This window comes from Cololabis saira, chromosome 13 (genome assembly GCF_033807715.1).
Source record: "Cololabis saira isolate AMF1-May2022 chromosome 13, fColSai1.1, whole genome shotgun sequence".
Taxonomy (NCBI): Eukaryota; Metazoa; Chordata; class Actinopteri; order Beloniformes; family Belonidae; genus Cololabis; species Cololabis saira.
The window spans coordinates 4,607,318-4,633,345 of NC_084599.1; the positions used below are offsets into that span (position 1 = coordinate 4,607,318).

Sequence of the window (26,028 nt, forward strand, 5' to 3'; positions counted from 1 at the left end):
GTTACTCCGTTATTTCTGGCTACAGTGAAGCTTTTTTCCCCCCAGAGACCAGAGGAAACGTAGTGTGTTTATTCCAAAAACATGACGGTCATGAGCCAAGAGAAGGAGAGTTTCACAACGTGGAGATATTGTCATTACACTAATCCCTGGTTTTTCGTGGGGGTTACGTTCCAAAAAGAACCCATGATAAGTGAAATTCTTTTTACAATTATTATAGAAGGCTTCAGATTGCAGAGATCAGCACGGCCTCGCACGTATTCCACTGCTTTCCTGAGCCGCTGCATCCCGACTCTGTAGCGTCTTTTTCTCCTAAAGCCGCGGTGCAGGTGTGTTTTTACCAGAGAAGAAAATAGTTATGGGTCGTTGTTGTCGCTCTTTTTTCTTCTGGGCAAAAAGATTCTTCTAAACCGACATGAAACCATAGATTATATCTGAGACTGTAATGAACGATTCATCAAAGGTTCCCGTTCTTGAGCTGCTGCTGAAGCTCATTGGCCGTTCTCAGCTTGTTGCTAAGCAACCAACGTTATTGACACAGGAAGTGATGAAGCGGTAGACTGTCTTTAGCTAATCAGAATGCAGAACACGATGCACAATGCAAATCCATACAGTACCTGCTGAAATGAAGACTAGAGGGGATTAATGGGAGCATTTAAAATCATGTTTTTATTTAAAGTAACTAAAAAGTTACTTTTCATAGTAACGCATTACTTTTTGGTCTAAGTAACTGAGTTACTTTTTAATGAAGTAACTAATAACGGTAACTAGTTACTATTTTTCACTGGTGATATATTAATGATAATGTCAGAGCTGTAACAGAGCTGCTGGTATAACAGTCTTAGTTCTGGACAACAGGACCTCAGGTGGTGCTGAGGACGGCCCCCACCCACCTGATGAGCAGCTTCTCCAGGGGCTTGCTGAGCACCACCACCCACCTGATGAGCAGCTTCTCCAGGGGCTTGCTGAGCACCACCACGCAGCTGATGAGCAGCTTCTCCAGGGGCTTGCTGAGCACCACCACCCACCTGATGAGCAGCTTCTCCAGGGGCTTGCTGAGCACCACCACGCAGGGCCGGTCCGACAGGGCGGGCTTCCCCGCGGGGAGGGACGGGGACTTGGACGGAGACGCGTGGCCCACCAGCTTCCTCTTGATCTTCGGTGTTGCTTCCTTGTTCTGGACGCGGTGAGGGAAGCGGAGCTTGAGGATCTGCTCCCGCAGCTCGTCCACAATCTGAGGGACATAAAAGGATGTCTTCTGATATCTGAGGACACATCAGTCCTTTTTTTTTTTTTTTTTTTCTTACCTTGTCTGCACATATATTATTGATTGATACCATGACGGTAGAAACCAAAAGTGTATATATGTGCATTATTACTATATGTAATATATACATATATATACACGCACACATGTGCGTACACATACATAAATATACACATACAAACCAATTTTTTTTGGGGGGGGAGGGGGTGGGGGGGGGTGGTGACGACATCCACTGCCAATCCAGGAAGCAGGAACACACGGAGACACACGTCAAGCACTGGAACTCTGCAACAAAAAAACCACAAACAAAGCACGAAACCGGCACGGAGCCATCCAAAACACGAACAGCAATCGACCTAAATCTTGAGATCTGATCGCAGTCTGAGCTAAGCTATCGCTACCGCTACCTAAACCCAAAAACTAGAGAGCCAGCATGCAGGTGAACAAGCCAGTGTGTATGTCTATGTGTGTGTGTGTGTATGTATATGATCATGCATGTGTGTGTGTGTGTGTGTGTGTGTGTGTGTGTGTGTGTGTGTGTATGCGTGTGACTAGATTACTATATGTGTGTGTGTGTGTGTGTGTGTGTGTGTGTGTGTGTGTGTGTGTGTGTGTGTGTGTGTGTGTGTGTGTGTGTGTGTGTGTGTGTGTGTGTGTGTGTGTGTGTGTGTAATAAACCAAACAAAGCTCCACCTGAAGTGTATCTATAGTGGGGGAGGGGGGGGAGCAACCCCGCCACCCGTGAGACCAGAGGCCGACAAGGAAGAGCCCGGAACCCAGGCCACCGGCAACCCCACAGAGGGGAGAAGTAGGAGGGAGGCAACCCACCGCCTGCGAGGCCCCCCCCCCCACCCGGCGGCGGCCGAGGGGGCCCGCGGGCGGGGCCCCCACGGCGCGGAAAGAAGCAGCCAGGGATCCCGCGGCGGCGGACCGCGACCCAGGCAATCCCCGGCCACCCGGTCCGGGCCGGACACGCGGCCAGGAGGCCCTCACCCTTCAGGCCAGCGACCCCCACCCGGCAGGGGGCCAACCCGCCCGGAGAGACAGAGCCGCCCCGGCCGCCGACGCGGGCAGGCGCACCCGTCCCCCACGAAAGTGGCCCTCCAAGACCAGAGGGGCGCCCCGCCGTAGAGGCAGCGGGGGGGACCGGAGACGGGCCCGGAGAGAGGGAACCCCCCAACAAGGCGGCACCCGCGCAGGCCCGACAACGGAGGGCCCCAGACCCAGGCATCCCATTCATTCATCCATTCACCTATCCGATACCTATACTAATAATAATATAATATACTATACATAATACTAATAATAATACTAAAAATAATAATAATAACCATCTTTGTATAATATAATATTGATAAATTATTAAGTTTTTGATGTCCTGCCAATGGAGGCTCAAATCCTCCATGGCAGGACCCTTCCATACCGCATTCTCACCGACACAGACATACAATCACGCACCGTTTCCCCCTCCCCGGGGGGATCCAGCACCGCCAGAAGGCACCCCAGGCTGCACGGCGGGCCCCGCCAGGCCCGGGTAACCCGACCCACCCGTCCCAGGCCCAGGCCGGTGAGGGAACGCGGGTGATGTGGGACCCCCTCCCGCCCCTTGTGTTGAGTGCATGTGATTAATGCCATAAAAACAGGGAGGAGGGAGGGCCAAGTATCGATTGACACAGACCCCCCCCCCTCCCGAACTACGTGTCCTTGTCAAATGTATTTATTAAGTGTTGAATGTGCAGTGTCTATTTTGCTGTTAAAACCGTGAGGCGGGGAGTGCCAGGCCCCGCGGGACAGTGCCCCCCACGACCCGGACCCCCCGCCTTTCGCCTATGTGCGTATGAATCGTGTAGGGGGGGCAAGAGGGGGAGCGGAGGCCGAAGCCAGGAAGCAGGACCAGCAAAGCCGGCCCTGATAAGACACCCGCGTCCCCCCACCGGCCGTCCAGTAGACGGGGGCCGGCCCCCCGAGCCGGGCAAGGGCCCCACCGTACCTCCAAGGGCGCCCCCGGCGCCGCCGGAGCCCCCAGACGGAGGAGGAAACGGTCCAACATCCTCCCATTCATACTGACAACATAAGACATAGATACCTGGGAATGGTGCCACCCCGCCGTCGCGCCCGCCCGTGCACCCCCCGGTCAGGGGAAGCCCGCTCCCCGGACCCGGCCCCACCCCCCCCCGAGGCCACCCCGGCGGACACCCCAAGGGTCCCGGAGTCCCCACATCCGCAGGGGCACTTGGCCCCCGCCCAGCGACGGAGGACCAAGGCAGCAATGCCCCCCCAGCGCAGACAGCCACCCCTCACCCAGGCAGGGCCGGGCCCTCCGGGTGGGACCCCCACGTCCACGGCCCCGCCCCCCCCGGGAGGCCCGGAGACGCCCCAGCCACAGCCCCCCGCCCGAGCCCTCCCCAGCCACCCCTCCCCACCGCCATGAGGTAACCCCCCCCACAGGCCCCCAAGGCCCCCACCGGCTAGGGACAGGGCCCCGCGGCCCCCCCCACCGCCCCCCAGGGGCCACCAGAGGCCCGCGCCCCAGACCCCCCAAGCCGACCCCCAACCCCAAGGGCTACGAGATCACCACCCCCCCGCCCCCACTAGGTAACGAAGCCAATAAACGGGGACCACAGAGAGTGCAATTCAGCCGAATGTTGTTCAGTGGAGGCAGACATTATCTCACTACTAATATGATCTGATAAAAGATTCCTAAAATGGTTGATACATAAACTGGATTTTTGTTTCCAATTTACTAAAATGGTTTTCTTTGCGATACATAAGGCAGTGAGAACCCGGTGTGTCCAATTAGGATCTATTTGAGTGTCTCCCAGGTGACCTAATATACATACCGTGGGGCATACTGGGATTCTGTGGTTGATCCATGTGGATAAATCCTCACAAATCTCCTTCCAGAACCTCTGTACCGGTGTACAGAACCATAAAGCATGCATATAATTATCTGGGGTGTTCTCTGTGCACTGTGAACAGATATTAGAGGTGACAAAGCCCATCTGGAACATCCTTTGTCCAGTATAATGTATTCTATGAAGAACTTTGTACTGTATAAGTTGTAGGTTTGGGTTTTTAGTCATAGTAAACGTATTTAAGCATATTTGTGACCAAGAAAACTGGTCGGTATTAAGAGAGAGATCCGCCTCCCACTTAGAGATCGGGAGAGAGACTGAATCGTCCAGTTTAGACACTAACCTGTAGAGTTTTGATAACAACTTTAAAGTGCTTAGATTCAATAAATCTATTATCTTAGCGGGAAGTTGTAAATCTAATTGGCTAATTTTGTATGTTTTATTTATTATTGCCTTAAGTTGTTGATACTCTAAAAATGTATTCCTGCTAACTCCGTATTGAACAATAAGTGTATTGAAAGGTACAAACTGTCCTCCTACAATTACGTGCTGTAAGTACCGTATTCCTTGATCTCTCCATTGAACGAAGTTAACCATCTTTTTATCATTTTTCACGATGTCTGGGTTGTTCCATATGGGTGTACGGTCACATGGAAAAAGTGAAATTTTAGCTATTTTAAGAAATTCCCACCAAGCTGATAAAGTTGTGCTAATATTAATGCTTTTGAAACATTGATGACGTTTGATACTTTGACTAATAAATGGTAACTCTGAGATTTCTAGTTCATTACAAAACACTTGCTCTGAGTCCAGCCATTGACTATCTAAAGGATGATCTTTTGACCATTTTACAATATACTGTAACTTACTGGCTATGAAGTAATACTGAAAATTAGGTAATTCTAAACCTCCATATTCTTTGGATTTTTGCAATGTCTTTAAACTAATACGTGGAGTTTTATTTTTCCACAGAAATTTTGATACATATGAGTCCAACGATTTAAACCAGGAAAGAGGGGGTTTGCATGGTATCATTGAGAAAAAATAATTTACTTTTGGTAAAACCATCATTTTAATGGTGGCTATTCTACCCATGAGCGAAATGGGGAGAGAGCTCCATCTGGAAAGATCATCTTCTATTTTCTTTATAAGCTGAACATGATTTAATTTTATTAACTCTGACAGCCTAGGGGAGATGTTTATGCCTAAATATCTAATGTTCCCTGATTGTAATTGAGTATTGGTTATATTCCTAAAATTGCAGTTAACACACAGAACAGTGGATTTAGACCAATTAATAGAATAATCAGACAGAGATGAAAATCCCTCTATAAGTGCAATTGTCTGTGATAGTGAAGATCGTGAGTTCTGGAGGAAGAGGAGTACGTCATCCGCATAAAGACTAATTTTGTGCTCTAATATTTTACATTGTATACCTTTAATATTTTGATTTTGTCTAATAGCTGCTGCTAAAGGTTCAATAAATATTGCAAATAATGAGGGAGAGAGAGGGCAACCCTGTCTAGTGCCTCTTTGCAAGGTAAAACTTGTAGAGATTTGATCATTTGTCCTTACACGTGCCTTGGGAGAGCTGTATAATATTTTTATCCAGTCAATGAAAGATTCGCCAAATCCAAATTTATGCAAAGTTGCCAATAGAAACTTCCAATTTACCTTATCAAATGCTTTTTCCGCGTCTAAGGATATAATAGTAGTCTCCTGTTTATTGATACTCGAATAGTCTATAATATTTAATAATCTGCGAATATTAGTAGACGAATGTCTACCTTTAATGAAGCCTGTTTGATCCGGATGTATAATAGAAGGGGTGACTCTTTTCAGACGTTCAGTAATGGCCTTGCTAATTATTTTAAGGTCTACATTTATCAATGAAATTGGGCGGTAGCTCGATGGGAGCAAGGGATCCTTGTCCGGTTTTAATAAAAGACTAATATTAGCAGAGTTCATATTTAAGGGTAAGCTTTTATTTTCCCTAGCATTTAGAATCATTTTATAAAATGTTGGTGCTAATATACTCCAGAATTCCTTGTAAAATTCAGCTGGGAAACCATCTGGGCCCGGAGCTTTATTATTGGGCATATGTTGAAGAGCTTCATGGAGTTCTCCTATTGAGAGCGGTGAGTCTAAATTCATAACCTGTTCCTGATGTAACTTCGGCAGATTAACACATCAGTCCTGACAGGAAGTGCTCATCAAAAGCTCCTATTACATTCTGCCGGCCAGGATTGGCTGGAGTTAATCATGTCAGTGTCAGGGAGGGTGGAGACCCTCTGATACAAAATGGGAACTGCAAATCCACGTTTCGGTGTCTGGAATCCAGTTGTTTCTCTGAATTGCAGTGATCCATTTGTCTCTCTTAAGCTTATTTTTCGTCAGTCTGTAAAACTGTAAAACGATAACTCTGATTTCTTGCTAAATCTATGAGTACAGTCGATCGCACAACAGCTCTTTCCCATTTTAGATGTTTTCCAGTTGCTCAAACTGAAAGTTTACGCTGACACTCAGTCTTTCTGCCACTCAGTCTTTCTGCCACTCAGTCTTTCTGACACTCAGTCTTTCTGACACTCAGTCTTTCTGACACTCAGTCTTTCTGACACTCAGTGGGCGTAACCTGCTGTGAAGTTGCATCTTTGACGTCATGCACATTCCCTCTATTCCCCGCTGGGTCCACCCTGAACTGGCCGGAGTACCTTGTTTCGAACATAAGCGGGCGTTCCGATGGGGAAACCCAGACGCAGGACCATGCAGGGTGTCTTGGAGATGACCCGGACCAGGTAGAAGGAAGTGGGAGGCTGCTCCGGTGAACTGTGGAGACACAATGCACTCAATCAACTTCTGGAACCTTTGATTTACTTACTTTACCCTAAAAAGTACAGAAACTGTGATGATCTCAAGCAGTGGAGCTATGCGACATCTGGCTGTAAGCCAGCCTTAAAGCCACTGAGCCCAGGGCACCTGGTACAACCTTTGTTTTTTTAAACTTTGTTTATTAAGACTTTAAATGTTTCATAAAGAAAAGACAATACTAATAACAAGTAGGCACTGTCACACATGACGCGTGGGGATCAGAAGAAATGAAGCATGGTGGTTTTTTAAATTGGTAGGCAGGATTCAATGATTATGGGTCTGCAGACAATTGGATATTATCTTTAATGTGTTTCAGGAAAGGATTCCACAATTTAGAAAAAGGTTTTAGCAGAGCCTCTCATGGAATGATTTATTTTCTCTAGTTTCAAAAAACAGAGTAAATCCCTTATCCAGTGGGTAAAAGTGGGGGGGGTGCCTGCTTCCATTTGAATAAAATTAATCGCCTGGCGAGCAGAGTGGTGAAACCGACGCAGTCAGCCTCTGCCTTTGAAAGTACAATTGTCTCCGGGGGAACGCCGGAGATGGCTATAGATGGGCACGGAGAAATACATTTATCAAGGCATTCAGAAATTATTCTAAAAATAAGAGAGCCGAATTCTTCAAGTTCAACACATGACCAGGCGTTAACTTGCAGCGATTGAAGTTGAACTCTCATCTGGAAAGAATTTTGACATCTCTAGTTGGTACAAGCTTTCTGTGATACTGGATCGTGACGACGTGGCATGCCTGTAAAGATACCTGGAGTGTTCTGCTGGTCTCACCTGTAGATGAGCTTGACGTAGGAGTATCCCTCCACCAGCACGAAGCTGCTGCAGTCCCTCAGCAGGGACGTGAGGGCCGAGTGAGAGATGCGACACTGGATGGTGCTGTAGCGCCCGTTGTTTCCAGCTGTGTGCAGGTGTTTGGGGACCGGCCTGAAGGGACAGCAACAACAAAAATAGAACATTTCAGGAAATGTTGATATGGGCATGCCCTACCGCCCATTCATCCCCTCTTGCTGCTTTGGTTTGGGGCTGTAGTGTTTGTGTTCGGGTGGTTCTATGTCAGTTTGAGGTGTTTACGGTTGTATTCATTCCTGTGCTCCCTGCAGGGGGTGTGGTTTAGGGTTGTTAATAAACCACAGCCCCTGCTTCGGGGTTATGTGGTTTAGGGTGATTAATAATGGCCAAGAAGTAGTTTAGGGTTGTTAATAAACCTTTGGGCCATTTGGCAGGCATTTTCACTTAAAATTTATGTAAATCACAGCTTCATGAGATTTTAATATGTTGAAGGCCACAGCGTGCCGAGTCAAGGAACATTTGTACGATGTCTCTACGATAACCTGTTGCCTAGCAACAAGCGTCCAAAGCCAAATGGACTTCTTTTTTTTTTTTATTGAAAGTACGATAAAAATTGGCCGAGCAATAAGTGCTGCAATTTTTTTTGCTTTTTGGCATCTAGTGTTGCCACGGTAACACTTTTGACTGAGAAAAGTAATGCACATCGAGGCACGATGGAGACGCATCTAATGACGTATGCCATGCATGGGTGCACGTTGCGGTTCGGGCCGTATTAACGGACGAAAAAAGCGTGCGGAATAATAAGAAGAAGAAAAGGGAAACCTTTTCTGGATACTAATATATCACCTGCATTTTCATGTTTTATTTTTGGGGATTTTTTTTCCCCACATCAGAGCTGGGTCATGCTGTACACCCGCTGGTGGGCAGTGGGACTTTTACAACTTTAGCAATATGGTATTTATTGCAATATGGTAAAGCCACTACTTGGCATTACCATAATAATACAGCGTGGTGATGAAGAACTTGTGAATAAAAAGGGGCTGATACCATCTCTGACAACAAAGAAAAGGGAGATGTTCCTAGAACATGACGTCTACATCCCCCACCAGCCTGACAGGCCTCAGAGACGGGAAGAGAAACACATGTTAGTTTGATTTCTCACAGGTCGTGTTCCAGGAGGATGGTGATGCGGTGCATGTGCAGCCATCTCTGCCAGAAGTTGGTGTCCATGGAGAGGATGGGCTTCCAGTAGGACGCAAACTGGGACTGGGACGAGTCTTTGGACCCACTGTGCTGTAAGGACAGGACCTGGAGAAGAAGAAGGTTCAGGGACATTCAGCGCATGCAGACACCGGACCGGTTCTTCCATGGTTGTGATGGAACAGGAAGCAGAAGCAGAAGGCATGAACTCTACTGGAGTAGTTGGTACAGCACACATGCTCCGTTGGTAGAAACTTATGAAACACATGCCTGCAGGACTCGCTAACTCCACTCTGACTTGAGTACTGTGAACTTGGACAGCAACTGCATTTGGACTCAACATGAGATGAGGTGATTTGTCACGAGATCATTGTTAAATTAAGTTCATTTGGTCCACAGAATCCCCCACTTGGCTTCTACTCTTCTTGTTCAGTGGTTTACAAGACTGTCTCAGAAAATTGGAATATTGTGATAAAGTTCTTTATTTTCTGTAATGCAATTAAAAAAACTAAAATGTCATACATTCTGGATTAATTACAAATCAACTGAAATATTGCAAGCCTTTTATTATTTTAATATTGCTGATCATGGCTTACAGTTTAAGAAAACTCAAATATCCTATCTCAAAAAATTAGAATATTCTGGGAATCTTAATCTTAAACTGTAAGCCATAATCAGCAATATTAAAATAATAAAAGGCTTGCAATATTTCAGTTGATTTGTAATGAATCCAGAATGCATGACATTTTAGTTTTTTTAATTGCATTACAGAAAAGAAAGAACTTTATCACAATATTCTAATTTTCTGAATGTTTTTTTTCCCTAGTTGCTGTTTTTAATTGTTTTATTCTCTTCTCTGCCATGTCTTGACTTTTTATCCCTTTTATCTCTTATCTGGATTTTATTATTTCTGTTTCCTTTTAATTATCAAACTGGAATAAAAGATGCAAAGTGCTCCATCATTGAGGGGATGACAGGGACAGCTTCCAACGTTAATCATGTGTCCAGACGTCCCCTAGAGAAGCAGGTGGTGGTGAAGTCAACACAACCGAGTTCCTTTCTGTCCTCCGTCAACACAACCCTCCACCCCTTCACAGACCAGACCAGCAGGGACAGACCTGTCTCTGTCTGAGACAGACTCACCGGGGTGGTGGATCCGGGGGGGATGTAGAACAGGGGGACTCCATTCTTGGTGCTCTCTGGGATCATGTAGTTCTCAGGGATGGAGTTGAAGGACTGCAGGTGCACCAACATCTGGTCCGTCTGGTTGATGCTGGACAGAGAGTGGAGAGACGTTTTAAACGGAGGTGTAATTTCCCAGAACCCCCCAGTGAAACCCTCCCCTCCGGCGACGGAGCGGCGCCCTCCCCTCCGGGGACGGAGCGGCGCCCTCCCCTCCGGTGACGGAGCAGCGCCCTCCCCTCCGGTGACGGAGCTGCGCCCTCCCCTCCGGGGACGGAGCTGCGCCCTCCCCTCCGGTGACGTAGCGTCGCCCTCCCCCCCGGTGACGGAGCGGCGCCCTCCCCTCCGGGGACGGAGCGGCGCCCTCCCCTCCGGTGACGGAGCGGCACCCTCCCCTCCGGGGACGGAGCAGCACCCTCCCCTCCGGGGACGGAGCAGCACCCTCCCCTCCGGGGACGGAGCAGCACCCTCCCCTCCGGGGACGGAGCAGCACCCTCCCCTCCGGTGACGGAGCAGCACCCTCCCCTCCGGGGATGGAGCAGCACCCTCCCCTCCGGGGACGGAGCAGCACCCTCCCCTCCGGTGAGCAGCACCTCTGCAGGGTGTTCCAGAAGCGGCGGATGACGGAGGTGCGGTACGGGCTGGTGATGGGCTTCCTCTGGGTGCAGCTGATGTCGTGCAGGATGTCGTAGCTGCCCTCCATGGTCACCTCCACCCTGGTGCTGCGCTTGGACGGCTCCAGCGGCCAGGCCGCACACGCCTGGTACTCGATATGCATGTTGTGTTTCCATAACAGAACCAGCTTCACCTCCAGCTGAGTCCCACCTTTGAAAATCAAAAAACAAGTTACAAATATCTTGGAGTTCGGAACTTCATTTCGTCCAAGTTGAAGGAGTTCTCTGGTGGTTTTGGTCTCTCTCCGTTAGAGTCATTGACTGTGTTTCCATACATCAATAACCCTTTTAAAACCCGAATATTGGCAATAACCCAAATTTGCACGTCCATGTAAACACCAATAACCCCTTTGAATAACCTGAATTTGCTCATATTGGGGTTTTTAAAAACCCGGATATGAGCCCTGGGTTACTCCTTTTAAAACCTGAATATTGGGTCATGTAAACACCAAACGGAATATCCCCATCAAACGGAACATGAATTAGTTTTCTGCTCATGTTCTGTTCACAAGGAATCCTGGTCTTTTGAGTCCAGGAAGTTCTTCTAAACACGGAGAAACCAAGACCAGGAGGAGAATAATCACTTCATAAATGTAATGAAGGATATGAACATTTCTGCATTTGTAGACGGTAGAAAGTACCGGGATAGAAGATTTACAGGAAGATGAGCAAAATGTTGCCGTCAAGCAGCATTTGTTTTGAATTTGGATACAGGAAGAAGAAGCAGAAATTACGCTAATTGCGTCATGACTTTTTCCGTGCGTCGCTGGTTTGATCCAGATATCCTGAATGATTAATTACCATGTACAGTAAACGGAATATTCCCAATGTTTCAGTAACCAGAATATTAGCAATAACCCGAATTTTGACTGCATGTAAACGTAGTCATTGTTTGTGGAGAATTATGTTTAAAGCTCATAAACAGAGGAACAGATATTAAAAAAAAAACAAGATTCAGGACTAAATTGATGGAACGTTGTGTTTTTGTGAAAGGAATCAGTTTATGGAACAATCTGAATAAAGAAAACAAAGAATCCAAATCAAACATTACATTCAAAATAACAATTAAAGCCTGTATGTTAAGTAAATATAATGAAATATGTTAGTTAAGTTTGATTGACATCCCCATAGACGGCGGTAATTCTATTTTATTTTAGTTTTTTATTTACTTAGTTGTTGTTTTTTTTTTATTTTTAATGTATGTTATTTGTGAATTTATTTCTTGGAAAAAGGGGCAGGTTAGATAAGATTCTTCTTCTTTCTGCTCCCTTTTCATTCACAATTGATGAACATTTGTATTTGTATTGAATTGTTTGTTTTATTTTTTGAATGAAATAAAGAATAAAAATGAAATGAAAAAATGAAATGAAAAGAATAAACAGCTGAAATTCATAACCAAAGGAGCTACAGCTAGAGCTAAGTGGACCTGGGTGGTGTAATAGAACCAGATGCTGGGGATGCTTTGTTTAGCCAGTCCACTAATGTTCTTGCATCCAATTCAATATGGGAAAGACAATTTAAGGATATACATCACCCCTCAGGCCGAGCATAGAATGAACCCAAACTTTTCCGATGCTTGTATTAAATGTCAAGCCAATGTAGGTTCACACTTTCATCGTCTATGGCAGTGATTCTTAACCATAGGGCCGCGGCCCACACTTGGGCCGCGAGCGCCATCTAGTGGGCCGCGAAAAGAAATCAGTTTTGTACGTGTGGGCCGCGGGGGCCGCGGGACTGCATAGCAACTCCCAACCAAATGAGGAGAAGAAGACCCTCAGCTAGCTCTAGGTGTAATAGTAAGAGAAATGGTGTGTATTTATAGAGAAAATCCTTCATTTTGCACAGAGTAGGTTTAGATAGGTTATATAATACATCCATGGTTTAGATCCGCCAGGATCAGGGATCGATTACTTGGGTCTGCGCCCAGAGCGAGCCAGCGCGGCGTGATCATTTATCCTGACTCGTCCGCGCGGCCGGGGAGGTCGGTGCCGCTCGGGCGGTGGGCTCCGTCGTTACTGCTGAAGGATTGTACATGTAGATGTGTCTGCTGGACTGGACTGTTGTTCGGGCTCGCAAAAGCATCGGAAAGTGACTCTGCTGCAGCGGCCAGAGAGCTGCGGGTTCTGCCCGGCCGTCTCAGCTGATCAGGCTCGGATGAAATCCGACACGCGCAGTCCTGACAACTTATTAATGTAAATAAAACTTAGTAAGTTACTTAGTAAGTAATTAGCTTGACTCTTACAGAGATGAGAAGCCTAACAGGTGGAAAGGGAAGTTCAACCCAGAATGGACAAATTCATCCTGGTTCAGTCTTCCCACTGGGACAAAACCAGTGTCTCATACGTTCAGAGACCGTGGCGTTCAAAGTGCGAAAGTGAAACGCCACTGAAACAAAACACAAAGTTTTTCATCAAAGATATCCACTCAAGTCTGAACTGAAGTCACAGAAAAATAAACTGACCATCTTAAACATGTTTGGGTCCAGATACAGCTGTGAAGCAGCTTTCTCCACAATTAACATAATTAACTAAATATCGTTCCAGGTTCATCAATGAGCACCAACACATGTGCATGAGAACCTGACACCATCCAGCCCAGATTTAAAGTCCTGGAAGGAGAAATTAGAGCTCAGTTCTCTCACTGAACGACAGAAAGTGGGGGCATAAGATTAAGGGGAAGAAAGAAAAACTGCAAAACTTTTAAATTGTTAAGATGTGTTTATATTAATTTATTATAAAAATGTGTTGAGACAATTAACAAAGAAAAGGGGAAATTCAAACTGCTGGTAAAAAAATAAAATAAGATAGCATTTGAAAAATAAAATAAAATCTTATTTATTTATTTTATTTTTAAGAGAAAAAAATGTGTAATTGAAGTTACACATGTTAATGGGCAAATATGTACTTTTTTAATATAACAGTCAGATGCAGATGTTGATACAACTATGAGGCTACTTGAATATATATATATATATATATATATATATATATATATATATATATATATATATATATATATATATATATATATATATATATATATATATATATATATTTATTATGATGTTCTGGACCTTTGCTGCTATACAGTGTTAATATTTAATGGGCCTCGGGCCACTCTGTACTGAAAAAATTGGGCCCCAAGGTCAGAAAGGTTAAGAACCCCTGGTCTATGGAGTTGTCCAGCTGCATTGCATTGTGGGAAGTTTCATCTAGTGTCCATCAATCCACACTAATACATTTCTCCAGAATGAGTATGGATAGTACATACTATTGAGTACGTACTAATGTTTCAGACGCACTAAAAAATCTCCCGTACTGATTTTGCTACTCATTAGGGGGTGAGTGTGGGATTTGGGACGCGGGTGGTGTGAATCTTGAGCAGCAGCAGCAGGGTGGTGTGAATCTTGAGCAGCAGCAGCAGGGTGGTGTGAATCTTGAGCAGCAGCAGCTTACCTTTGGTGAGGCTGACGTCTCTGATGGTGTAGCCCTCCCTCAGCCGCACCGACACCACGCTGACCAGGTGAGCGTGCACCTCCTTCTCCGTGTGCTTCTTCCTCCTCATGACCAGCGACGGGTTCCCGCTGGCCGACACCAGGTGCTCGTTGAACAGCTTGTGCTGGGAAACTGCAAAACCAATAACCATATATGTATATAATAACAAATATGAAGCGCACCGGTGGACAGCTGAAGGGGACGTAGAGAAGGTGTCTGGAAGCATTCAGGTAAAAGGCTTTGAAATAGCACAGTCCTATCACTTGGGCGGGGGCAGGGGGCAGGGGTGAAAGTAGGATAAAGGTCTTGTAGGAACTTAAGTTTATAAGCATAATTCAGAGTAAGCTTAACTGTAAAAAGACTATTCTCAAATAGACACGTAATGTTCTAGATGAGAGCTGCACAGAGCCAAATAATAGCCTACATAAATTAAAAGGTTCACGCTAAATCTGGTGTATTTACACTGCTTTATGTGGTGGCCATCAATATGCATTTTCCCATCTAAATAAATAAAATAAAATATTTTTTCTTATTTCCAGTGTAATGTTATGTTTGTGTTCTGAGACAGTAAAGTTTAACATTTGTAGGCTTAACATTATTTAGTTAGTTGGCCCTTAATTCTGTCAATAACCTCCCCCTCTTTTTGGTTCTGCTGCTGCTTCCTCCCTCTTTTCTTCATCTCTAACTTCGGAGTCAGACTCCCTTTTTCTCTTAAAGGAGACCTATTGTGGCATCTAATACCTATTTTAAACAGGCCTTGAATGTTTTAAAAACAAGCTTTTGATTGTTTTTGCTAAATAAATTAGAAATTCAGCCTCTGATCCATGTGTTTATCTTCCCATTCTCTAACCTCATTATCTATGCAGGATTCTGAGTGGGCGGGGCTATGATAATGAGGCTCTGTGCTGATTGGCTGCCTGAATGACGCGATACACCGCTACAAAAAAATGGAGGAAGCTCTGGCCGGAGGAGTTAGTTGAGGGCGTGGTTTCACGCATCGGAGGACAAACTATGTAAATCACATTTTGGTTCCGTAACGACGGGAGCAGAATCTTATTAGCTCGTAGATCCACATCACACTGGACGGCTCATCCGGGCGGCTGTACAGACACTGCAGAATTTGGTTGCTTTCCTCCTTCTCTGAGTTGTCAGGCTGAGACCACTTTATATATGCTAAAGCAAGAAAAAACCTGTTTTTCATAATAGGTCCCCTTTAAATATGTCGTAAATCTTGCAAAGATTTGCAAATCTGTGCATCTTGATGACGGTTCTGTATTTGTGTTCACGGTATATTCCTGTGTGTTCTGCCACCAGGAGGCGCTGTGGGCTGCTCGTTACATTACAGCGGTGTACATGTAACGTTACGCCGCTGTAGTGCAGTTTGCTCGTCTGAGGGACACACTGGCAGCGTTAGATAAAGGGATATGTTTGTCTTCTAGTTAACATCTGCTAGTTTCAGCTGGGAATAACAGGTGGATCATCTGTCCTCTCCACTCCTTCCTCTCCTCCCACTCTGCTCAAAACACGTTCCCTGTGCGATCCAGGTCTATATTTCTTTCCGGATTCCCGTTTTGGACAGATCCGGCTTACTTTCCCACCTGTAGCTGGTATGAAGTAGTGCCCTCCAGACACACGATAACCTCCACCAGACCAGGCATGATGGCTTCAGCCAATAATATCACCTCTTACTTCATAGCAGCACTACGGAAGCGTATTGCATTCACTTGAGAAAAAAAAAAATAAAAAATCTGCTCTGTTTTTCCTGAATTAACAAGATAAAATTTTAATTAAAAAAAAATCTCAGTTTTTCTGAATTAACGACTTGAAAGAAGCTGTCATTCACTTGAGAGCTGGATTTCATGGAAGCAAACATGTTCCTGTCCAGTTTAATCCAGTTTTATTTTGCTTTTGGTTTGAAACATTGGGAGATTCTCTTGTCTTTAAGTTATATAGATAGTATTGTTATTAGTTTGCCGACTTCGGGCACCTCAGGACTTTGCGGTTGTTCAGACGAGAAACCCATTCTGATCTGCTGGACATTATCTTGTTAATTCAGAAAAACAGAGAAGATTTTTTTTTTTTCATTAAAATGTTATCTCTTTTTCTCAAGTGAATGCAATACGCTTCCGTACAACACTCTTGTTCTTGCAAGTTTCTCTAAAACGGAGCTATTTTATTTGAATCATTCACTTTTTAGCTTCTTTTCATGACAGCTAAAACTGTTTAGGGAACATTGCTGTCTAAAAGCATGATAACAATGATCTACGATGACAGGTCAGGTAATAACTGAAGCCCTGACGTACATGGGCATCAGCAAACACAGGAGGTTTTGGTCTCACCACAGAAGTACTCGGAGTTGAGGGACTCGGGGGTCTTGAGGAAGGAGTAGGTGAGGAAGGCCCGGTGGTAGGTGTTCATGTCCTGGCTGTTCTGGTCCACCTCCGGGCAGCTGGGCAGGTAGGAACCAAAGGTGGCCAGGGAGATGAACTTCATCAGCTCCACGTTGGGGATGTAGCCGAAGCTGCAGTCGTAGGAGTACGCACCCCCCACCTAGCAGGGGACAGACACGTTAAGAGACAGCTCCTCGTCATTACTGCTGTTCAGAAATGTCTTCTTTTCTGCAATGGCAGTTTTCCACTAGCACCTACTCAGCCCGACTCGACTCGACTCAGTTTGGTTCTTTTCCACCAGGGGTCTAACGTGCAGAGTAGATACTTTTCTGTATCTATTCTACCGAGGTTCTAAGCTGCTGAGTCGGCTGTATCTGACATCATCACACTACAGACCACCGATTGGTCGGGGGGTTGGAGTCAGACGTCTGAGTCAGGAGGAGGAAATCAGAGAAAGAGACTCTGACGGATTCTTGTTCATTTTATTCAACCAGCAACGGCAGCAAAAGTCTGTTTGATGATCCAACTCTGAGGGTCAGATGTTCATAAACCTGGTGCTGAGGAGAGAATTAAAAAGATCTAGACGGAGATAAGGAATGACCAGATCTACCAGGAGCTCTGTCTCTTCATAGCTGCTCACGGCTCCAGACTGTTCAGCAGCGCAGAGACAAACTAAAATAAAAATAAAAAGTGTCAGCGCTTGAAGCTTTGTAGCACCCTATTATAATGTAATAATTTCCTGAAAATGTAATAAAATTTGCACTTAACTCATTCGAAAATGTAATAAAATCCAATAATGTAATAAAATATCCTGACTGATATTGTAATAACATTTTTACCGATTATTACGTTATTGGGAATTTATTACATTTTTAGGTGGGTCTTTTTTTTTCAAAACTGATAAAGTAATACTTGACTGATAATTTAATATGTTCATTTTCAGTCCAGAGTTCTACGTTTTGTGTTTTAAGAATCTAAGAATGTTATATACACAGGATTTGAAACACCAGAATGACTATTGGGTTAAATTGCAGACTTTGAGTAGCATGTAATAAATTCCCAATAACGTAATATGGTATTACATTATTGGTAAAAATGTTATTACAATATCCATCAGGATATTTTATTACAATTTTGGGTTTTATTACATTTTCGATTGAGTTAAGTTCAAATTTTATTACATTTTCACGCATTATTACATCTTCAGGAAATTATTACATTATAGGAAATTATTACATTATAGGATGCTACAAGCTTCTCTCACTCTCATTTTTTAACTTAACAAACACAAATCACAGATCCAGCAGCACATCTATCATCTCCTCCAGGTTCTACATCTTTAGTGTTGTTGTCTTCTTCCTTTAGATACACAATCAAATACGTCACAGCAGCTTCACTTCAACCTACTACTTCTGATCTGGGTGTTGTAAAGAAATGAGGGCAAGTGGAGTGGAGTCGGGCTGAGTAGGTACTAGTAAAGCTCCATAAATGAGAGCAGTGAGAGTTGCGAGGCGCAGGCTGGTGTTTACCTGCACGAAGGAGCAGGCGATGGTTCCACTCCGGAGCTGGTTCAGCAGCGTCTCACACACGGCCACGTCAGGGACGCTCGTCACTCCATCCGTGATGATGATGATTCCTGCACACACGACAAGGCCGGCCCTCTTACCCACGACGGATGAACACAGGAACAACCTGACACAACAAGTCTGCTTCTGCTCAACATAATCCCTCCTCTGATTCACCAAAACAACCACTGGTTTGCACGTGGGATTCATGCAAACATTCACTACGGAAGAGTTTTAGGGCCATGCTGGAGAAAAAATATTTGAGAGGGCAAGATTTTTTTTTTTTTTATTGTGCACTTCGAGAAAAAAGTCGAAATGTCAAGATTCATGCTGAAATACAATTGAGAAAAAAGTCGAAATTTAGCCTTTTTTCTCAACATTTCGACTTTTTTCTCGAAATTGTACTTCAACATTAATCTTGACATTTTGACTTTTTTTCTACGTGCATAATGAAAAAAAATCTTCTTCCTCTAAAGTATTATTTTTATTTTTTTCCTGCCTGGCCCTAATACTCTTCCGTACGTTCACTCATTACATGACTGACCATAACAACCATTCATTATTCTCCCATTGGTATTTGACTTTTCTTGATATTATCTATCTGGAAATATCTACAGCCTGAATCCATAATGCAAAACAACGTATATGTATTTTAAATTGACATCTTTTTTTCCTGTTTTTCTTATTATTAATTATTAATTGTTTTCATCGAATGCTTAGGTCCGAAGGGTGGGTTTGGAAGGGGGTGAAAATATGTGTATAATGTTTGTATGACATCATGTGGATGCCACCTTTTATAATTAAAAAAAAAAAGAAATATAAATAAAAACATTTGATCACAAAAAAAAGAACCATTCATTATGTCAGTATTTAAAATAAAAGTATCTCCGTTCATCTCCATCAACTGTCCAAGACTAACAAGAAGGATAGAGGTTGATCTGGACTGGCAGCAGAGGAAAGTGGAGGGTTAAATATTTCAAGACAAGAGAGTGGATGAGTGCAGCAGCAGCAGAAAGAGGAAGCAGACAGGAAGTGCAGCTGTAGAGACGCAGCTGAGACGTGGATGGAAAATAGGGGTGTAACGATACACTAATCTCACCATACGGTACGATACACCATATTGACGTCACGATAACGATATGATACGATATTATAGCAGTATTTTTTAACAACCTTGAATGAGGAACGTATGACTGGAAAAAATGGTCTTTTATTTGAAAGACACAAAACACAAAACAATACTGTACGTTTGCCCTATTGTTCCAGTTTGTAATGCTTTATAAATGTTTAAGTTTTAAAGAGAAAGCCAGGCCAAACATTTTCCACTAACTGAACTAAAAGTAAATGTCAGGTTTGCATTATGATCTTCAGTTTCATACAAGTACAAATATTTACCCACAAACTGAATAGTTTCTCTCATGTATGATTTGACTTTTTTCTTTTCCAGAAATTTAACAACTAAAATTAAATAAATAAAAGTAAATAAATACATACAATTTTACATCCTAAAAAAGATTGATTCATGCTCACCTTATAAGTGTAAGAGGAGATTTATTTTTGTTAATAAGGTTATTTTGGTAATTCAGGGTTCATTATTTTATAAATATATTCTTTATATTGTGATGTAAATCAGGGACTATAATGACACTAGTCAGTTTATCTGTAGTGATTAGTCTGTTTTAGATTGGGCGGAGTGATACGCCACAGTACGGCACTAGGTGCTGTGTTGATGTTCTAAAATCCTACACTGTTGAGGGACATTAAAGTACACTGGAACTCAGCAGAAGTTGTCCCCGTGTTTATCCTACTCACCACCCCAAAAAGGTTTAATTTAATAAGGTAAGGCTTAACTCTACACCAGCCTTACATCAGTAAAAGTTCAGAGCTCAAAACCCCCAAGAGTCCTGTGATCGGGACCAAAACGGTACTAGTTTCTTCTGAGCGGAGGAAGATTTTGGTCCACGGGTCGAGGCGCGGTCGGCACCAATACGCTGCACGTTACTAGTCAACACAATAGATTAATATTAATAACCCAATATCAGATACAGTTTGTCACCTCCACGACACATATCGTGATGTTTTTGTATCGCAAAATTTCGTGGCACGATAAATTGTTACACCCCTACTGGAGACCAACCTGCGCTGGAGTTGACGGGCAGCAGCTGCAGGGCCAGGATGCCCTGGCGGACCATGCTGACCAGACCCATGTCGGCCGACACCATGGACATGGCCGGCTTCCTGGGAGGCTGCTCCTCCACGCTGTTGCCATGGGGACTGGAGCTGGGCTGGACACGTGGAGAGAGCAAGCAGCAACAACAATATAAACAATAATAATAATAATAATAATAATAATAATAGGAATAATGTGTTTGTATCGCAGCTGTTCCTTCCATCTCTTTAGCTGGGGAACAGTAACAGCAAACCTTCCTCCTCCTCCTCCTCGTGTTACTGGCTTTATTTTTGTTAAATGAATAACATCAAGGTGGAACATGGTGAAAACCATGGACTAGTTCATCTGAGGTTTACGGAACAGTATTAGGGCCATGCAGGAGAAAAAATATTTGAGAGAGGAAGATTTTTTTTTATTGTGCACTTCGAGAAAAAAGTCAAAATGTCAAGAAAAAAGTCGAAATGTCGAGATTAAAGTCAAAATTTCGTGAATACATTTTTTCTCAACATTTCGACTTTTTTCTCAAAATTGTACTTCAACATTAAGCTCGACATTTTGACTTTTTTCTCGACATTTCGACTTTTTTCTTGACATTTTGACTTTTTTCTCGACATTTGTATAGTGCATAATGACAATCTTCCTCCTCTAAAACATTATTTTTATTTTTCTCCAGCCTGGCCCTAATACTCTTCTAAAGAGGTTGTATTAACTTAGCAGAAGATTTTCATTTCAATTGCACAAAAAAAAACGGGATCAAAAGAAGAAGAAGTACAATATGTTCAATAAATATAAGTGTACTTGTCACTGTTGGATCATTCGTTTGCAGCAGACATCACTTCAACAACACAGAAGCATGCAACTTGCACCAAACTTGCACCAAACTTGCACATTTAAGCAGGTTCGGTCTATTTAATTCTTTAAAAACAACAGCGCCGTGCAGAGGGCACCAATCTACAAACGGATGGGTGGATGTCTCTCTCCCTCACATACCAGTCTTTGCCTCGTACATCACCTGACCCCAGAAATACCTCCTTAACCTGGTAGTGTGGATCCCAACTAGGCCTGTGTTGAAAAAATAGATTTTCCGATTCTAAATCGATTCTCATATTAAAACCTAAAAATCGATTTGTGTGTCTAAAGATCGATTTTTTTTCATCATTACATTACAACTTTTGGTATTTCTTTGTTTATGCCCAAAAAAGGAATGTTTTGTTGGACACGAGAATAATTGGTGCCATGTTTTTGCCTTTAAATATGTTTAAAGATATGAAAACATTACAGTTTTAAGTTATAATTGCATAAATTGTCTATATTTCATTACTTTATATACTGTCTTGGAGTTACATTTGCATAAAATTCTAAAAACCAAATTCTCAAAAATTAAAAACCGAAAATGGAAAAAATTTAAACGGAATGTGGGAAAAAATAAAACTGATTTCATCCGTCTCTGTTTCCTCCCTGGATCTGTTTGGTAATTCTGACCCACGATGTTTCTGTTTCAGTTCTATCAGCATTCTGGGAGCTGATTGGTCCTTACAGCATCATCAGCTGCAATACTTGCTGCTGAATCTCAATATAATACTAGTATTAATATGTTGCAGAACTACAGTCATATAATTCATGCAACAGCTCAAAAAACTGTTTTAATAACACTAACCCAAATCAATATCGGAATTGAATCAAATCTTAATAATAAATTCTGAATCTTAAGAATCGGAATCGATTCTTGACAATTGAATCGATCTCCAGCCATAATCCCAACAGCCCTAATCCCAACAGTTTACAGCAACGGTGCTGCCCCGGTGCTGCCCAGGGGAGGCCCTGGTGCTGCCCTGCAGGCCTGGACTCTGGGCAGCTGCAGAGCAGCAGCACCACAAAGAGAGCATGGATCCCATGACTGTGAGCAGCTGAACTTGCCTGCTCTTGCTGCTGATGCAGGACTTCTGCGATGTTGCTCTCCAGGGCTCGGAGCTGCTGGTAGATGTGGTACAAGAACTCTGTCAGGTCGATCTTATCCAGCTGACATCCCTGGACCAGAACCTGCAGGGGAAGAGAAGACTGCTGGAGAGGAGAGCCTACAAAACCTCAGCAGTAGAGCCGGACCTGACGGTCCAGCTCCGTCTGGGGGCACCTACATGAAGTAATGGCACTTTTCCACCAGCACCTACTCAGCTCATCTCAATTCAGCCTGGTTTCTTTTCCACTACAATTCAGCACCTGGAGCAGAAGTAGGAGGTTGGAGTGAAGCTGCTGTGACGTATTTGATTGTGTGTCTAAACAAAGAAGACAACAACACTACAGATGTAGAACCTGGAGGAGATGATAGATGTGCTGCTGGGTCTGTGGCTTGTGTTTGATATCAAGTTAAAAAATGAGAGAGAGAAACTTCAAGCGGCAGCGCTTTTTTGTTTGTTAGTTTGTCTCTGTGCTGCTGAAAAGTCAGCTGGAGTCGTGAGCAGCTATGAAGAGACAGAGTTCCTGGTAGATCTGGTCGTTCCTTATCTCCGTCTAGATCTTTTTAATTCTCTCCTCAGCACCAGGTTTATGAACATCTGACCCTCAGAGTTGGATCATGAAACAGACTTTTGCTGCCGTTGCTGGTTGAATAAAATGAACCAGAATCCGTCAGAGTCTCTTTCTCTGATTTCCTCCTCCTGACTCAGACGTCTGACTCCAACCCCCCGACCAATCAGTGGCCTGTAGTGTGATGATGTCAGATACAGCCGAGTCAGCAGCTTAGAACCTCAGCAGAATAGTTACAGAAAAGTATCTACTCGGCACGTTAGACCCCTGGTGGGAAAGAACCAAACTGAGTTGAGTTGAGTCGAGCTGAGTAGGTGCTGGTGGAAAAAGCACCATTAGTCCAGCTTCTCCAGATGCTGAAAGGGCATCCAGGTGTGATGTGGGATCCTGTGAGGGCGTTGTTGAGCATGCTTCTGCTGAGGTAGAGCACACAACAGCATCACACCTTACCTGATGCGAAGTGATGCCAATAATTGAAGAATACGCCAAGATAGTGATGAAAATCTTGGGCTGGAAAAGGTGCTCGGTTCCAGGGACTCTGAAGGGCTGGACCAGACCGGCCAGACACCTGGATAAGGCGTGGAAGACCTCGTCAAAGATCATCTCCCCGGTGCTGTCGTCCTGGAGGAAGCAAAACAAAGATCAAATTCCGTCACTTAGGACACGTCTCACAGCCGGTTTTCTCCATCATGCTCCCCTTTAGTCCACAGAAATACACGGTACAGCTGCATTGAGATCGGGCCCCGCCGGGTCAAACTGGGCAGGAGCGGGAGGTTTCAACTTAGCTGTGGGCGACTAAAAAAAAACACTGCAGGATCAGGATGTAGCCTACACTGCAAAAACTCAAAATCTTACCAAGAATATTTGTCTAATTTCTAGTTAAAATGTCTCATTTTTTTGTCAAAAAATCTCATTACACTTAAAACAAGACTCATTACCAGAAAAATTAGCCAGTGGGACAAGATTTATCTTCTCATTAAAAGCAAAAAAATCTTGTCCCACTGGCAGATTTTTTCTACTTATTTTAAGTGAAAATCTACTTGAAACAGGTGAAAACTATCAAATAACAAGTGATTATTCTGGTAATGACACTTGTTTTAAGTGTAATGAGATTTGTTTGACTAAAAATTAGATATTTTAACTAGAAATAAGACAAATATTCTTGTTAAGATTTCGAGTTTTTGCAGTGTAGCGACAAGATGGAAATCAATGAGGTGGAAAATAAACCTCAAACAAGGTCTTTACTAAACAAAGACAAAACAAGTCAGATATTTGGAGAAACTGCGTTTAGAGTCTGTGGAGCATCTTGGAAGAGACGAGGGATTGGAACCAGCAGTCAGTCAGCAACATTCTCTTCCTCCACAGATATGTAATGGTCAAGTGGTTAATTTATTAAATTAATTAGTTTCATTTGTTAATTTTGTTTATTTTATGTTATTTATTAGTGTTATTTGAGCCACTCACAGCTACTCTCGTTGTTATAACCTCAATCACATAATTGATGCGCGAAAGGAGAAATAGCTTGTGTGATGATGATAATGATGGATTTGCATCTAACTTTGGGTCAGGTGACCTATGAACTGTTAATCATCCATCAAGCTCCACAATGATCATGTTAACATTAAATCAGATAGATTTGTCTGGACATTTCTCTTGTGGGACGGGAGAAGACACTAAATCAATACATCTCTATTATTATGCAGCAGGAATTCTCAGAGTTTTGCAGATTGCGGGAGGGGAACACGCTCGTACGGGTCAGAAATTCAGCGGGAGCGGGATGAAGAAAACAGTCCCCAGAACGGATCAGAAAAGGTGGGGAAACAGTTAGAGAAGAATAAAGAGAGGCAGACCTCTATTTTCTACTCAAAAGAGACAAACAAACTGGAATCCGATTGTTCTTGTGATTCATTCAAGTGACTGAAGTATAAACAGAATAAAGATAAGAAACTCCTGATCTGATGGAAACACACTGACAGTTGGATCAACATGCTGGAGTCCTGAGATTTGTGTTTTCAACAACGTGTAAGCGGTCAGACAGGCGTCACACCCAAAAATGATTCATCATTTCTTCTAATTATTAATGTCATGTTTTTATTTAAGCCCTGAGTGCAGGCATTGTGAGGTAGAATTGTCAAATTGGTTTGATTCACCGCACGAATCGGCACAGATGACCTTTGTAATACTGTATTTGACCCGGTCTTTGTACGTTTTGACCGTATAGAAACGTAATTCTTGCCATTGTAAGAATGAGATGTACCTGCTGGATCTACTGTATGGAGCTAGAACAGTCTCATAATTTGCAAATGCACACACCGTTTCACAAATGCACAGGACAAGTTTGGCTGAAACAAAGGAAGACATCTGATTGGTTGCAGATCCTTCCGTGTTAAAAAAAAAACGTATTTGTGGATGGAGTCACGTCAGGGGAGTCTCAAAAGTCACACGCAAATCAAGCGCAGCTCACAGACAAAAAAACTTTTGTAAATCAGGTTATATTTGTGTGCGCATCAAAAATACATTTGTGTATCTTGTCCTACGCACGTGTGAATTGTTCTGTGCATTTGTGAAACGGTGTGTGCATTTGCGAATTATGAGAGTGTTCTAGCTCCATACTACTGCCCTTACTTTTTAACAACTTGTGCTTTTTATTATTTTACCTCTTTTCTTATCATCTTACTTGATATTTACTGTTTAATTGTGTCTTGCTGCTTTTAATGTTGATGTAAAGCACTTTGAATTACCTTGTGTTGAATTGTGCTACACAAATAAACTTATTTGACTTATTAACCCCCCCAAAAGAAGAAGAAAAAGCAAACAGACCCCCACAGACACTCACCACGATGCCCGTGGAGGGGCTGAGGTCCAGCTCGATGATGAAGCGGTACCGGCGGGCCAGGAAGGTGGCCCGCGTGCAGGGCATCAGGACGCAGGGGGAGGTGGGGGGGGGCGACCCCGGCTGCCATCCTTTAGGCAGGACGCTCAGCAGGTCCAGCTCATTCTCAGAGTTCAGCTGCAAACCAGGACACATCTCCATCACACCCCA

At 43.6% G+C, this 26,028-nt stretch overlaps 1 protein-coding gene across 7 annotated transcripts in view; it reads right to left on the reverse strand.

Annotated features, from left to right (window-relative positions):
- Nucleotides 1-26,028, reverse strand: part of szt2 (SZT2 subunit of KICSTOR complex) — a 146,417-nt gene that overhangs the window by 116,232 nt on the left and 4,157 nt on the right. For all 7 annotated transcript variants that reach the window (XM_061737403.1, XM_061737401.1, XM_061737402.1 and 4 more), the window contains exons 3-15: nucleotides 25,822-25,995; nucleotides 23,436-23,606; nucleotides 22,380-22,502; nucleotides 20,430-20,577; nucleotides 18,257-18,363; nucleotides 16,677-16,887; nucleotides 14,299-14,469; nucleotides 10,763-10,994; nucleotides 10,131-10,260; nucleotides 8,950-9,095; nucleotides 7,770-7,922; nucleotides 6,831-6,945; nucleotides 1,026-1,231 (exon numbers count right to left, since the gene is read on the reverse strand). In XM_061737403.1, the coding sequence (XP_061593387.1) occupies nucleotides 1,026-1,231; nucleotides 6,831-6,945; nucleotides 7,770-7,922; nucleotides 8,950-9,095; nucleotides 10,131-10,260; nucleotides 10,763-10,994; nucleotides 14,299-14,469; nucleotides 16,677-16,887; nucleotides 18,257-18,363; nucleotides 20,430-20,577; nucleotides 22,380-22,502; nucleotides 23,436-23,606; nucleotides 25,822-25,995 (2,087 nt within the window). The remainder of the gene's footprint in view (nucleotides 1-1,025; nucleotides 1,232-6,830; nucleotides 6,946-7,769; nucleotides 7,923-8,949; nucleotides 9,096-10,130; nucleotides 10,261-10,762; nucleotides 10,995-14,298; nucleotides 14,470-16,676; nucleotides 16,888-18,256; nucleotides 18,364-20,429; nucleotides 20,578-22,379; nucleotides 22,503-23,435; nucleotides 23,607-25,821; nucleotides 25,996-26,028) is intronic.